Source organism: Parus major, chromosome 6 (genome assembly GCF_001522545.3).
Source record: "Parus major isolate Abel chromosome 6, Parus_major1.1, whole genome shotgun sequence".
NCBI classification, from domain to species: Eukaryota; Metazoa; Chordata; class Aves; order Passeriformes; family Paridae; genus Parus; species Parus major.
This window is the reverse complement of record NC_031775.1, coordinates 24246295-24261867: the sequence shown is the minus strand read 5'-3', so window position 1 is coordinate 24261867 and position 15573 is coordinate 24246295. Positions and strand designations below refer to the sequence as shown.

General features: G+C 46.8%; 1 protein-coding gene across 5 annotated transcripts in view; it reads left to right on the top strand.

Moving 5' to 3' along the window:
• The first annotated feature begins 2026 nt into the window (after positions 1 to 2026).
• The window catches only part of XPNPEP1 (X-prolyl aminopeptidase 1), a 30698-nt gene continuing 17151 nt past the window's right edge, over positions 2027 to 15573 (top strand). Inside the window, exons 1-8 of one of the 5 annotated variants that reach the window (XM_015633758.3) lie at positions 2096 to 2118; positions 3720 to 3815; positions 6170 to 6300; positions 11820 to 11883; positions 13578 to 13682; positions 13947 to 14039; positions 14897 to 15040; positions 15392 to 15487. In XM_015633758.3, the coding sequence (XP_015489244.1) occupies positions 6184 to 6300; positions 11820 to 11883; positions 13578 to 13682; positions 13947 to 14039; positions 14897 to 15040; positions 15392 to 15487 (619 nt within the window). In that variant the 5' untranslated portion in view covers positions 2096 to 2118; positions 3720 to 3815; positions 6170 to 6183. Of the gene's footprint in view, positions 2119 to 2314; positions 2420 to 3552; positions 3816 to 6169; positions 6301 to 9557; positions 9647 to 11819; positions 11884 to 13577; positions 13683 to 13946; positions 14040 to 14896; positions 15041 to 15391; positions 15488 to 15573 lie in introns of those variants that run through there. The other 4 variants (XM_015633756.2, XM_015633759.3, XM_015633757.3 and 1 more) reach the window with 4 other exon arrangements.

Genomic DNA, 15573 nt, shown 5'->3' with positions numbered 1-15573 from the left:
AATAATGATTTTCTGGCAAAAAGTAATCAAACAAACAATTTCACTGTCACAGGCTGATTACCTTGTGTTTAGCCACTGTCCTAAATTCAAACAAACTAAAAATGCCGCAGAACAGGAGAGGAAAAGGCATCCCCACTTGGAGAGCTGGAAAGGCACATGACAAAGATTTGAAATGTTTTTGACTGATCCTTCTCCCTTCCCTGGGCTGGTGCACAGCTCCAGCAGGTGCAGCTTTCCACAACCCTCTATTAAGAGACACAGCCAAATTCAAAATCCAACCCCAAATTATTATTATTACTGTTATTATGAGTCAGAGGAGGCTGAAAGGACCATTTCACAACTCTGATTAGATTCAGCTGCAGAGTTCACCATTGGCAAATGATCTCCGTGATCATCATGCCAATGTTGCAGTGCTTTTAAAATGTCCTGACATGTGCTTTAGTATGAGCATTGCTGGATTCTGGCTGGTTTCCAAGAAATGAATCTTCTCAGCAAATATTCTGCAGGGTGAGCGTAATGTGGTCAGTAACACAAAGGCAAAACACGGCTGTAGTTTACCCCGAGGGGGACACTGATGTGTGATGAACTAAATGGGCCTTTTTGGCCCAGACTGCCAGGATTGTAGGAGTCCCTTGTGGATAAGGCTGGAAGATAAGATGAGAATAATAGGGAAACAGCAATTAGCTTCACCCAAGGAGGTTAATGAGGAAAGAAATTTTCCTGTTATAACATTCCTGGTCACTCCCCTTTCTCCTGTCCCTCCTCAGGGACAGTCTGCAATCCCAGCCCATCCAATGACCCTTCCCAATGCTGGGATGCTGGTCGCAGGACAGACCTTTTATTCTCTTCTGCTGGGTTACAAGTTTTGCTGTGCTGTACCCTACGTTGCATTCCAAGGATCTGCAGTGTGGAGAATACCCCAGTTGCTGGCCAGGCTTGACTGCAGGGGAGCTGGGATTGCTGAGCCTGGAGAATGGTCTGAGAGAAAAAGGAGCCAGGCCCTTTCCAGATGTGTACAGCAAAATGTCACAGGGCAAGCTGCAATGAGGGAAATCTACCTGGGTATCAGAAATAAACCTTTTTGCTCCAAGGTGGTCAGCACTAGCACTGGCTGCCCAGGGTGGCTGTGCTTCTCCTTTCTTGGAGATACTCAAAGCCCCCATACAAACTGCTCTAGTTTTGAAGCTGGCCTTGTTTTAGCAGTTGGACTGGAGAGCTCCAAAAGCTTGCTGCTGCAGGCAACCTCCTCTTGCCTGGACACAGTCACAAAGCAGTTTTTTCTTTTGTTGTAGCCTTTCTTGGTGGTGATTTTCTCATGTCTGCCTTTCCGTAACAGAATCCTGTTTCTGTCAGTAGGGTTCACTTAGAGCCCACGTGTGAAAAACTGCTAGGGCAGAGCAGGGCAATGGAAGGGCTTTTTGTTAGGAAGCATGCATGGCAAATAACCAGATTTTCATAGACCACAGAATAGTTTGGGTTGGAAGGGACCTTAAAGATCATCTTGTGTCAACCACAGACACCGGTTGCTCAAAGTCCCATCCAGCCTGGCCTTGAGTATTTCCAGGACTGGAGCATACACTTCTCTGGACAACCTGTTTCAGTGCCTCACCACCCCAACAGCACAGAATTCCTCCATAATATGTGATTTCACCAGCGTGGTGCTGGGGAGCAGGTGTGAGCCCCCAGCCTCTCCTGTCCTGCCCCGGGCTCCTCTCCGCCCTCCTCGGAGCCGGGCGCGCTCCTGAGCGGCCTCAATCGCTCCTCCACGATTTTTGGAAGTTCAAGAGCGAAGCGGGTGGCGGAGGCGAGCGCAGACCGAGGTGTGGGACAGGCGCTCCGCTCCGGTGCTCCGGTCTCCACAGCGCCTTCCCCTCACCCGGGCCACGGAGCCCCGCGCCCTGCGCGCCCACCACGGGGCGGGACGGGAGCTCCCCGCAGGGCTCAGCCGGCGACCACGCCGGGCAGCGCGGCGGTGGCGGTGCCCGTGGCGGTGCCCGTCCCCGTGGCGGTGGCGGTCCCGATCCCGGTGCCGCCTGTGACCTCACAGTGACGCCATGGGGGCGGCCCTGGCGGCCCACGTGGGCGCTGACGTGGTGGCGGCGGGCGGGCCGGCGGCAGGTGAGGCGCGGCGAGCGGGGGCAGCCCCGGGTGGGTGCCCGGGCTGATGGCAGAGAGCGGGATGTGTGCTCGGGGCCCGGCCGAGGGGGCTCGGTACGGCCTGGGCCTGGCTTTCCCCTCCAGCCCGTCCCCGGCGGGTCTCCAGGCCCAGCCCGGGCGCCCAGGCCCTGCAGGGGAGCCAGCACTGACAGCCGGGCCCAGCCGGCGTGGCCAGGCCCAGGCGGCTCCGTCAGTCCTGCGGAGGGCTGGGGGAGGCTTTTAGCCCAGGTGGGCAGGAACATCTCAGTTACGAGGAGATAAGGTGAGAGCTGGGCCTGTTCAGTCTGGAGAAGAGAAGACTGAGAGCGGGTCTCATCAGTGCATATAAATGGTTTAAGAGTGGATGCAGGAGGTTGGTGCCAGGCCCTCAGACGTGGTGCCCAGTGACAGGACGAGGAACAATGGCCATAAACTAGAACACAAGAAGTTCCACCTCAACGTGAGGAAGAATTTCTTTACAATGAGAGTAGTGCTGAACAGGCTGCCTGGGGATGCCTTGGTCTCTCCTTTCCTGGAGACATCGAAAACCCACCTGGATGTGTACCTGTGTCACCTGCTTCAGGTGACCCTGCCTTGGCTGGGGGATTGGACCAGAGGTCCTTTTCAACCCTAACAATTCTGCCATTCAGTTTGGTGAGTTAGAGGTGCTGCAGGTACTGTGGAGAGGGGACAAGCAATGGGGTCGTGCCTCAGTGTATGGCTGCTTGGGCTGCCCTGTGTGCAGCCAGTCCAGGCCAGAGAAGCCTGGCTTTGAGGTGGTGCTGCTGGCTCCCAGCTATGCAAACCGAAGTGCTTATTTTGAACGAGACTATTCATAAAAGAGAAAGCGGAGAGGAAATTATCACAAGGACGAGCATATCTGAAGAAAACACTACAAGCACTCAGGGTGGTCTAACACAGCAGCCTCTGGCAGACCCAGCTGCAGCAAGCCCTGGCCTTGCCTCCCATCCCCACCATGGCACTGATACACACCCTGACACAGTGGGCCTGGTGGCCCCGGCTCTGCTGGGGCTTGCAGCAGCCCATTGCTGTGTGTGCATGTGGGAGGCAGGAGGACGTGTCTGGTTCCTCTGGCAGCATTTTCATGGTTGCTCTTTGCCCCGTGTGTCTGATGGAGATGCTGTCCAGGCAGGATCTGCTCTGGGCTCTTGGAGAACTGCCTCCTGCAGTCTGAGTGAGGTGTAGATAATATATGTCTAGACAGTGACAGATTTTGGGATCCATCTCTGACTCTTGTCATACTACAGTGGGACTTTGTATGCTACTCCTGCTCTGCCTTAATTTCTCCATCTGTAATATGGGGAGTGGCCCCTGACAGAGTGACTGAGAAAACAAATGGGCATAAACTAGCACACTTGCAAGATTTAATCAGAAATCTTGACAAGCAAATGCCTGACCCTTGACATTCCCTGTTCCCTCATGGTTCACCCTCGGTGCATCTCTAATCTTAACCACCAAGAACATAGTATTAATGCATTTTCAGCTCATTGCTGGGGGATGAGAGTGTTTTATGGGAGGGCAAAGTTTGTTAGCCACTTCAGTTTTGCCCTTTGCTTTCTCAGGCACAGTGGAGCTTATGAAGGCCAAGCAAAGAGCTGGATGGTATTTTGTGTGAGCAGAGACAAGTGGCATCCAGGTGTGGGGAACTGCAGAGACAGGTAACAAGGGAGCCTGATACCTTTGAAAATGTTAGGGCAGGAAATGGGACTGGTTCTTGCACTGCTACTGCCACTACCTTAATTTCAGCCATGTTTTTTTTTAATCACTGGACTGATTAAATAATGATAGAAATAATGATAGAGAAGCTGTTTTAACTTTGTAGAGGTTTGTAATTATGGTCAAGGGAGGAAAAGTCCCATGTTAAGACTTATAGGGGTGACCAGAGTAAATGGCTGCCAACTACCTCTGAGAAAACAACTTTTATTTCTCTAGAAACTGAAGACAATTTTTATTGTAAAGTTTGTGAAGGATATTTTGAAAGTCATTTCTTATGCTATGGGGTTTATCCAAAATAGAAGTCCTCCTTAATATGGGTTTTGCTGCTAATCTACCTTACTTGTGTTTTTAATATTGCAAGAAAATCTTTCAACAGTGAGAGTACTTTTTAAATTATTTTTTTTTTGTCCTTGAGAGGATCTCATCTTGCTAAGAAAACCATGGCTTGTCAGTGAGGGACTTTATTAAAAGGCAAAGCCTTGTCATGCCTTGCCTATTTATATGAGACTTCTAGACTCCTGGAGACAAAGCACAGTTCAAGAAAAGAAGCTGTGTCCTTATGAGTTTGTAGAAAGAGATTCTTTTCTGCTGGCTAGTCACTAGGTTGTTGCTCTCTCTCCTGTGTGTTTCACTTTATCTGAACATAAATCAGCAGCAATGTTATAGAGTGTTACAGCAGCTCACTGTGGAGGACAAACAGAAACAATCACAGTATTATAAAGTTCAGTGTAGCTTGCAAACACTGTATAAAACAATGAAATTTGTCCTGGCAGTAAATCTGAGGTGCAATCCCCAGCAAAGGGATGAGATGCCAGTTTGTGGATATAGTGTATGGTGCCTTTTAAGCTTAACTTGCTTATTGTAGTCTGGGTTTTAAAAGACAGTGTACCTGTGGGCAGAGTCAGTCTCACACAAGTCTGGTGTGCTCTAAACTTCCTGTGATGAGACATATGAATGGTGGTCTTGGGTTTTCTTTACACCTGAATGCATCAGATCTTGGCTCAGTTTGTGATTTGGTCACAGCGCTACTGTGTGACCTTGGTCAAATCAAACCTTGTGAAAGGGAGGAAGCTTTTCTGCCTTCCTGTTTAGGTGGCAAACATCACAGGGCAGGGACTGTGCCTTATTGTATTTTGCCGTAAGACTGGAATGTCATCTGGGACTCCTGGTAGCTACTGAGGTGTAAATAGAATAAGTGCCTGGATAAGCAAAAAATGTTTGAGACTTGCATGCTGTTTGCTTCTCATGTCTATGACCTGTTTGTAGACATGGCTGTGAAATGAGGTGTGAAATTAACTGGTCAGAATAAAATACTTCATAGCATGGCCTTCAAGCAGCACATAACCCATCTTGCCCTGGAAAGTGATAGCATTAAAGTTAAAAGAGTTCTTCAAAATGTGAAGGGAGTGGGGAGAAAACCAAGAAGGAGATTATTCCACTTTGGGCATGCTTTGGAGATATGAGTGAAGAAAAAGGTGGAGAACCTCTGGAAAGGTTTAGGCTGCTTGATTCTCATAGTTTTTCTGGCCAGTCATCCTCTGCAGCCAGCGTGTGCCTCCCACTGCAGCCATTTCTTGTGCCAGCACAGCAGCAGGGCCTGACGCATCATTGTGCCGGGTGCTCACAGCTGGCGCTGGCTGGTGGGGGTTTTGGGGGAGCACATTGAGAAGGTGGTGTTAAGTGCAATGCCAAAGACACATCCATTGCAAAAACACAGCCAGGAAGGGTGACTGGCCTGTGCCCTTGTTTTTCCCTCCGATCTGCTGTGTGCCATCCAGGCTGTGCCCCACCCCTGCCTGACACCAGCTGAGATCTGCAGAGCATTTGCCAAAGGTCTTTAGAGAACATTCTTATAAGCATCCTTAGTTGTCCTCTGGCCTTGTGAGAGCTCAATGGGTTGTTCCTCCTGTTAGAGACCTTTCCTGGCTGTCATAGGGTATGTCTGAGGTGCTTTGTTCCTGGTGCTGTCCATACACAAGAAGGGGTTAATGTACCCCCAGTTATTAAAGGGGGTACATTAAGGTTATGTGTATCCCCACAGGGCATGCCATCCTTCACCAGGTGGGAAGGACCCTTTCCAGGACAGGCCAGCATTGACTCCCTGGCCTTAACCTGATTTCTTGTTCTCAAAGGACATGAATGAAGGGACAAGACAGGTGAAATTCTGGTCCGAGAGGGATGACGTTGGCAGTGTTGTCCTCAAGGGAAGTTGCAGTGGAGACAGCTTCCTCCAGCCTGTGCATGTGGGTGACCTGGGATGGCTGGAGAAACACTGAAGTTTCATGCTTTGTTTTAGTTGCAGGTAGGAAGATGAGTCCAAAAATTACAACAGAGCTTCTGAAGCAACTGCGGCAGGTGATGAAGAATCCCAGATATGTACAGGAGCCTGTCCAAGCCTACATAGTGCCCTCTGGAGATGCCCACCAGGTATGGATGGATGAATTATGGGAATGGTCATACTTTCCTTCCCTGCAGAAAATAAAAGCCAAGCATAACTAAAATCATCCTTTGTTCACTCGCTTTAATGGTTCTAGAATAAAGGTCTGGGAAACCTGAGAAATACTGTGTTGGAAAATGTTTCTGGGGTCTGTTCAGAAGACTGAGGTTTTTATGTTCTTGGAACAAATCAGAGTGAATGTTCCACCAAGAGCTTTTCATCAGATTGTCTTCAGGGAGTTCACACTGCAGGAAAGGGAGCTTGCCAGGGCACTTTCTATGCCCATCCTGGCTGTTGGGAAGAATGGGTTTACTGGGGGAGGAGGAACAGGCTTTATCTGGGCTTTACTTTCCCCAGTAGCACCTCCTGATAAATACATACTCTCAAGCAAGGTAGCAAAGGTTTAGTTGCAGAGTTTTCTCTTTGCTAGATTCACTTCTTGGTGGAATTGGTTGCCTTGTGCTAGAGCCCTTCAGATCCCACATGGAGAGGCCTTAGAGAGGCTGGGAAGGATCAGGCCATAGTGACGCTTCCCTTTCCATGCTGCTCTGCATCATGTTCTGTGCACTAAAGACAGGAGACAAGGGTACAGCAGTAACTGTTGTGTGCTGCTTCCACTGTTAAGAGTTTTGTAGTCCATGACATAAATTTTAAATTGCTGAACTGCCTTTCACCTCCCCTGCTTGCTCATGTGCAAGTTTTGCTCTTCTGTTCATTCTGTTAGGAGACCTAAGAATTGCTGAGGGTTTTTCTCTCCTCAGCCATTTTCAGGAAACAAAAGACCTAAAGCTTTCCTGGCTCACACCCAAAGCTCCCTTTTACCCCGGGGTGCACAAGAGCAAAATGCAACTGAATCAGAACCTTTGCCCTTGACTTGGCACTGGGGTGAGCTGGGTCCAGACTTGCCTGTGCCCTGGGACCATATGTGCAGCATTGTGTTTCCTCATAGGGAGATTCAAATTTGGGCAGGTAGGGGGAAGGCGTTTTCTGCAGCTGCTATTGTCTGCTGCATTCCTGCCTCAAGCTGCCTCTGTCCATATATAACTCTGGTTTCATTTCACTAGACATTAAATGCTGTCATGTGAGTTGAAGAATGTGACCCTCAGGACTTCTGGGTTTTTCTGTTGCTTTCTTTCCCTTGACAGAGTGCAGTTAAGCAGAGAACCCCATGTTGCTATTTCCTGCCAGGCGAGTTGGTCAGGTTTCTCTGCAGAGGGAATCTATCTGAATAGAAACGATTACTAAAAGCTGCTGATTCTGGTGCCTCCTGAATAGCTGGTGCAGGATTTTTTTCTCTAAGGGTTGGGAATTGATGCAGTGTTTGCCAATGACAGAAACCTCTTGATCCCAGAACAGCCTTACTGAATCCAGGTAAATTGTGATGACCTGTGATTTGAAACTTCTCCATGTTCCAGGCAAGGGTTTGTTTCCTGTGTGCAAACAAGAATATTACAGCCTTGCAGTCAGATTTTGCTCTTAGGCAGCTCCCTCCATGACTCAGAATACTGTGGTTTAATGATACCCAAGTGTTTAGTGGCCTAAGCCATTTCCTCCCCACAGCCCAAACAAGCTATGTATTGCTGTCCTGGCCTCTCTCAGCCATTCCTGAGGCTGTCCTGGCATCCTCATCACAGAACTCATCAACAAAAAGGGCTTTCCCTCCTGTGCTGTTGCCACAGGGTTTAGATTGGGTGAAACTTTATTCCCTTCTGGATTGCAAAGGAGCCCCTGGATTGGCCTGATGCTGATACACCCTGATGCTGCAACTTGCTGACTAATTTCTCTTTATAACAACTGGGAATGTTGATGGGCTCTGAGTTCTGTGATACTTTTAATACTGGTTTTCCTGCAAGGCTAGGCGGCTTAGATTATCATACTGCCAGGAGCCTTGCTACCAGTTGTATCCTTTGCTATCCATGTTTAGTTGTGTAAAGAAGTGAAAGACTTGCAGAGCTTCTCAAACACACCTGGCTCTGACTCAGACTTAACCAAGGCTGCCTTGGATTTGTGGCTCTTGCACTCAGCCCTGGATGTTGGCTGGCTGCTTTAATTTTTGAAAACTTTGATGCAGGTGATAAGAAGTCAGCAAAACAGACTCTTTCCTTGGGGACCTGGGTGGTGCAGAGGCTGATGAGAAAGGAAGACAGTCCCAGCCAAAAGTGAAATCAAGCCCAAATAGTCCCCACTTATTTTCATGTGTGCTGGGTGGCTACAGGTGCCATGAGGACCATGAAGGGATGAAAAGCCATGCTTTTAGGAATGAGGCACCTAAGCCCTTTGTGGTTTGGTTAAAAATGTCAGAGCTTTTGGGATGTTTCAGCAATAAAAGCAGGATCCATTTTTATGTTGAGTCAATGTGTGTTTACATTGAATCTGGAGTTTGCCCATATGGGACTATTCAGAGATTGGAAGAGCTGCTTCTTAATATGAGGGAATGATGTTTGTAATAGAGCTTGGGTTTGGAGCCAGTCAGGGCTTAACTACAGCTGGCTTCACCCTCCAGGCCTTGACTCAAAATAAATTTGGTCAGATTTGGCTGGTCGTCCACATGAAGGAAACACCTGCCCAGCTTAGGGCCCCGTGTTTGGGTTGGCAGAGGCGCTGTCTTCTGCTTAGGGCTGACACAGACTTGTGCTGAGCTGAGGAATCAGCTGAGTTATAAAGCAATAGATGGCTTGTGCACAGGTTGCTCTGACGGGTTCCAGATCTCACCAATGCAGTTAGGTTTTTGGCAGTGAATACCTCCCTCCCTCCAGGTACACTGCAGTGTTTGTTCTTTAATGACACCAGTGTTGTGACTCTAAGGGTAGCCAGATGCACTTTGCATTGCTGATCTTGGTTGACGTTAGACTAGAATGAACTTCAACCTGTTTACAGCACAACCATGCAGGCTCTGGGGATAAGCAGATATTTTGGGGGTTCTTCCTGGTTTAGATGAGGGATTTTTGTGATGTAGCCCCCAGTTTTGTCTGTGTGACTGACAGGTGTGGTGGGAAGCAGATGTGAAAGGACTGAGGAGGGCCAGGTTGAAGGCCACCAGAGCTTCAAGACAAGCCCCAGGGAAATACCTTGTTCTCAGCATGCTGTGGTCTGTGCTTTGTGTGGCATACACAGGTGCTTCCCATGTAATTTTAGCTTGTGCAAAACATGGGCTCATCTTTGCACAGTGGGGGTTGCTGCATGGAGCAGAGCAGGTGGGTATGCAAGAATTCAGACTGACAGATGAATGAACTGTCTTTCCCTCCAGATCCCTGATACTCCCTTTTAAAGCCCTTCTGCCTCATTGTAAACTCTCAAAACACTCCCTGGATTTGTCTGTGAATGGGATGGCATCAGGTATGTCCGTGGAGTCCAGGTCTTTGCTTATTTGGGTCAGCTTTTACCAGACCTAAAATTCATACACTTCTTTTTCTTCTGTATTTTTTTAAAATTGTTTTTATCCTTTTCATTGTTCTGTGGTGTTAACCCATGCTATGAATGTGGGGTTGCTTGACTTCACAAGTAAACTAGCCTGTAGTCTCTGCTGTGTTGGTCAAGAGAAATGGAAAAGAAATCACTGCTCTCATTTGTACTAAAATACATCATTTGGGATGTACTTAAGTGACGTGATCCATGATGGGAAATTCCCAGTTACCTCCTGTTGGCATTGGACTCTGGAAGATGATGTCCCAGCTTTGGGCTGGAAATCTTGGAGAGAGGAGTCATAGCAGTCAACAGACTGAATAGTCTCTAGGGAGTGTTGAAATATGGAATCCCCAGGTCTGGCATCGCCTTGCCTACATGTTCTCTTCCACTGCTCTGAGGCAGGCAACAGGGAAACAGACAACTGATTCTGTTCCCTCAACAGCTTTGTCCACTGTCTGCTGGTGCCTTTGCCATTATTTTAAAGGGGCTCAGTGGTGATAATGTGCTGTGTGGGGCTGAGAGATCCACCCCATCAGCTGGAATTGTGCCAAGGGCAGTCATCCTTTCCCAAGGTGGATATCCTGACCTACCTTCTCCCCACAGCTGCTGATCATGGCACAGCCCTGTGAGGCTGGACAAGAAAAAGCACAGGAAACTAACTGGGTCAAAGAGGAGGGCACGCATAGTCTCCATACCCCCCTCATTTCTGCCAACTTTCACTAGTTTTTGGATAAAATGAAGGATTTATTTGGAGCATATATCAGGAATCTTCCCTGGCAATTGGGAGCAAAAACCACTCAACAAGATCCTCTTTTGGGCCATGAGATTTACTATCCCAAGGATCAAGTTTCAAAATGTTAATGGTGAATGTTTGGTTGGCTTCTCTCAGGAGGTGAGAGACATGGCTGTTGTGGAAAGGGTTTGGTCGTGGTTTGATTTGGAGCAGAAATGGAGTTGGTTCATTCTATAGTTTGTGCTGCTCTCTCACTTGTGCTTTGAACCCTCTATCTTCTTTATAACAGTGAAGAGTAAGAGATTTGAAGGCAATATTTTTTAACAATCAGGTGATACTATCACAGTAGGGACCAAAAGCACCTGAGAATTGGGCTGTGATTTCTTAGCTCAATTCCTAAGATGCTTCTTTTGCCCCAGCACAGCTGGGGGCAGAGAAACAGACTTGGATTTCAGACCATTTGTAAGGTACAAATCCAGGGGTTTTGCAGCTCAAACGTCAGTGCTGTCAGCCTGGATTAAGCTGATTTGCTGATTTGCACTAGTTCATTAACAGGCCTACTCAGCAGTTCTGACCTACAAACTTGCCAGAATGGAATCCCATAAAAAAGTCATGTGGGCCATGTGAAGATTCAGTTGTTTTAATTCTGGCAGTTCCTGTTAATATCAGATGTCTGTGCCTTCTCAGGCTCTTCTACAGCATTCTGAAAAGATGTGTCCAGAAGCACAGGTTGTGACAGATTTAGGATGAAGATGGACTTTGATTCCCTCTCATCCATCAAATCATGGTCTGGTGGTTTTGGGTGTAGTCTGATTTTGCGTAGGCAAGGAAGAAGTGAAAAGATCAGTATCTATTATCTATTTATCAAAGGTCCCAAGAGTCATCATCATCATCTTGATGATTTTTTTTCAATGTCACTGTTGCAGGGAAAAAAAAAAAGTCTTAAAGGAATTCTTATAAATGCCAGTGAGGGGACTTCAGTGGAGATAGTGAATTTTACAGATTTTATGTACTGATTACCCCAAGATCAAGGGGTACTTCTATTTTCCCTTCCCTTCATGTTCAGCTTCAAAGGCATAATTTGTTTGTTGCCCAAAGGGGAGGCTGAGTGTGAAATAAACGTCTGCAAACTCTGAAGCACTTCAGTGTTTACAGATGTTTGTGGGAGAAAAGTGCTGCAGCTTAAAAAAACCCACCAGTTGAACATAAATACAGTATAATCACAGCGGAGTAGAGCCCAGGAATTTTTAACTCATTTTGTTCTCTCTGTGGTATCCTTTAGGAGAAAAGGCTTATCAAAGTATTTGTCATCAGCTGATTGTTTTTTTTTCCCTGCTGCTATAAATAATTGCTGCCTCTTTTGTTTTCTAGAGTGAGTACATTGCACCCTGTGATTGCAGAAGGGCGTTCATCTCTGGATTTGATGGCTCTGCAGGTACCTTTCCAGAACTTGGGTTCTTGCATAATTCTCCTCTAAAGAAATAGTTCCTTTCATGGCATAGAGGCAGGATGGAAAAGAAAATGTATCCAGCTTGTTTGGACTGTTTTATTCCCATTTCAGCATCTGCAGAATTATGTCTTGGCTACCCACTGGAATTATGTAATATCAGTGGAATAACAAGTTTTCAGAAAATGTTTGACCCCTAAATGAACCTCTCATAAAGTAAAATCCTGTTAACTCTTTAATGTGGTGCCTGTAACCTGCGGTCATTTCTTTTGATGTGCAGCTAGTATGAACAGATTTTTACATTGCCTGTTCGGCCTGGGTGAATAGTGGATGGACTTTAGCTGGCCTTTCTGTTTAAACAGAGCCAGGGCCAGAAACTCTGCATTTGGAAACTGAGCACTGTGGAAAAGTTTGCTTATCTTGCCGAGACAGGATGTTTTCTTGGCTGTAGGATAGGTCTGTGTTTCAAGAGACCTAGTTTTTACCCTAGCTGTACCCTAAGCTGTGCAAATTACTCTGCTCTGTGGTTGTTGGAAAGTCACTTTAGTCTGCTGAAGTTTTTTTCCCCTCTAATTGTATTTCACTTTAATAAATACTGGTACCTATGTTTAGAGGGTTTATTCATCAGTTCCTATGAGCTCTGGGATCTCATTTGGAGGGTGATAAATCCAGGGCTGTGGGCTGCTGTTAATGGCTAACATGAATCCTGCATTAATTTTGCCCCTTCTGCGCGACCGCTTCATAACCTTCCTCTCTAATTTGTGCCCTTGTTATGTACTTGGAAGGTCTGTTCCCAGCCTAATGTGCAGCAAATCAGTGAGGTTTCACACAGGGGCTCACCTTGTATTTCTTGCTTTATCTTTTCAAGCTGAAGCAACTTAAAATGGGGTTTATGTTGGCGGAATTTGGTAGAAGACAATGAGTAAATAATTAGAAACTCTGCTCTGCTAATCTGAGCATCAGTTCTTTCTAACAGAGGGTATGGTAAAGATGCAGACTCCAAAGACTTGGATTCAGTTTCAGTTGGTGCCATGGTTTGTTTTGTTTTATATTGTCAAGGGCAAGGCAGCTTGAGTGCCTTGCTGGGATGTCACTGCCCCTCAGCTGTCTGCTCGCATCTCTCCATCTGGAGTCAGTGGAATGGGACAGAAAATGAAAATAACAGAACTTTTTGTTCATGTTTCTTGTTCAGTCATCTCTGCTAGACTTGTAACACTTGGGAAAGGGGTGCAGCTGTCAGCTGGGAGTGATACCCATGTCTGCAGGCCTGGTATCAGCTATGTTTTGTGGGTGGCCAGAGCCCAGACTTCCTCCCCAAAAGAGGATGGGATGGACTTCAGGGATGTACAGTATATGTTACTGTGACGACAGCCAAGTGTAGACTATGGTTTCTGTTACAGAAGGTTTGGAAAGCCCCACCTACCCAGTTCCATTGGCTGGCTGTGTTTTGCTAAAGTTGAGTTTATATGAGGCAATTCATTAAGGTGCATCCTTGTGCATACTGTCTCCAATAGGATTTGGAAGGTCAGAGTGCAGGGGAAGCAATGAATATCTCCACTGAAACAGGAATAACTTTTGAACAGTGCCTTTTAGGAAATTAGGGTGAATTTCAAGCACTGTCCCTGTTGTGTCTCTGCATGGTGGCTGCCTACCCTGAATCACCTTTCTGTCTCCCTGCCTAGGTACCGCCATAGTCACTGAGCAGCACGCAGCCATGTGGACTGATGGACGCTACTTCCTGCAAGCTGCACATCAAATGGATAGCAACTGGACACTCATGAAAATGGGTATGCAGGAGCCTGGGATACTGCTCCACTGATCAGTGGAGAGCACTCACTTTACACAAGTACAGCTTGAGCTGTAGGGATATCCCATCATGCAGGGACTTAGGGACATATTGGATACATGGTCTGCTTTAGTGTCCTGTGATAACTCTTGCCTGTGCATCTAGACATTCATTAGACATATCTGATTAGCTTGGACTTTTTGCATAGTGTGGGAATGTTTCAATGTGACTGCTTCTTTGAACTTTTTTTTTTCATTCCTTGAAGGTCTGAAAGATACACCAACTCAGGAGGATTGGCTAGTGAGTGTCCTCCCAGAAGGCTCGAAGGTGGGAGTGGACCCTTTCATTATTCCAGCAGGTTGGTTTTACTTTATATTTGACTCTGGGTTGGGCAACTGGATTTTGCTTCCTTGCTTCTCTGGCTGAGCTGTTGTGTGATTGTGTGCAGCTAACCATGTTTCAGATATAGTGGTGGTTAAACTGTTATGCAAAACAGGTTGGATTTTGGTTTAACCATTTATCATAAGAGTTCCACAGCAGTGCATTGACTCCAGAGCACAAGGGATGAGAACCACTTTCTAGGCTTGCAGTGACTTTACCTGAAAAGTGGAATCCTGATCACCTCTTTGTCTGTGCTTTGGCTTGTCATGGGCACTTCATGCTGAATGCCTTGGTCAGCATGTGAGCAAGAACACCCAGACACAATTCATGCTGCTACTCCTACTTGGTGGTCTTGGGATCTCTGCAGTTTTCCCTGTAGGTAGCACAGGGAGGAGTATCATTTATATCAGAGTATCCATCTATTCATGTTTCAAAACATGAGGCACAATGCAAAGGTCACTGGAGGCAAGGGGGATATTTGCTAGTTCAGATGGATTAAGGACCTGTGTTGGGAGCGACTCTCATCTTGTCTAGCTTAGATCTAGCACGATTCTGCACTGGGGGAGAGGAAATCCTCAGGGCAGCTTCTACTGTGGCTTCTTCCAGAGACTTCTGTCTCCCAGCTGGAGTAATTCTTCTTCAGCTCAAGCATAAAGCTTCAGGACTGTGAGATTCTGTTCCTGCCACTGGCTACTGTAGCACGTTTATGGATTTTGCTGTCTTTTTTAAGGGAATGGGAAGAAGGGAAGGCTGGAGGGAAAAGGGAAGATTCTGCTGTTGCTGAACATGTGTGTTTCTTAAAGCCACCACTCTTGACTTTCTTCCCTTTGGCAGACCAGTGGAAGAGAATGTCCAAAGCCTTGAGAAGTGCTGGCCATGACCTTGTGCCTGTCAAAGAAAACCTGATTGATACAATCTGGACAGACTGTCCTCAACGCCCCTGCAAGCCTCTCATCACACTTGACTTGAGTTACACAGGTGAGAAGCTTAACTCCCAACAGACATGGGTTGTTCCTGTTGCCCTATCCCCCTTTTGCTTTTCTCTTACAAAGGAGAGAGTAAAACAGTACCACAGCACATTGTGGTCACTGTGAATAGGTCAGGAAGGTGATCAAACCTTAGCTAATGATCCCTCTACCCTCAACCATTTTCTAGAAGTTGGGTGACTTCAAAACAAATTTATGGGTATCTAGAGGGCAGTTCATTTGAGACAGTTTGTATCAGTTATTAGAAAGTAGTGAGGAGCACAAGCACCATATGTTAGTTTGTGTTTACATCATCATCCCCAGCAAAGCTAGGAGTTGTAGCTTTTCCCATTCTGTTTTGTAGGGGTCAGCTGGAGAGACAAAATTATAGCCCTCCGTTCAAAAATGGCCGAGAGGAAAGTCATGTGGTTTGTGGTAACGGCCTTGGATGAAGTAGCATGTAAGTCTTTGCATCTCCTTTCTCAATTCTTCCTACAAAATAAATGTTCTTCCTGCCTTGGAAAGGAAGAGCCATGCCAGGGTGAG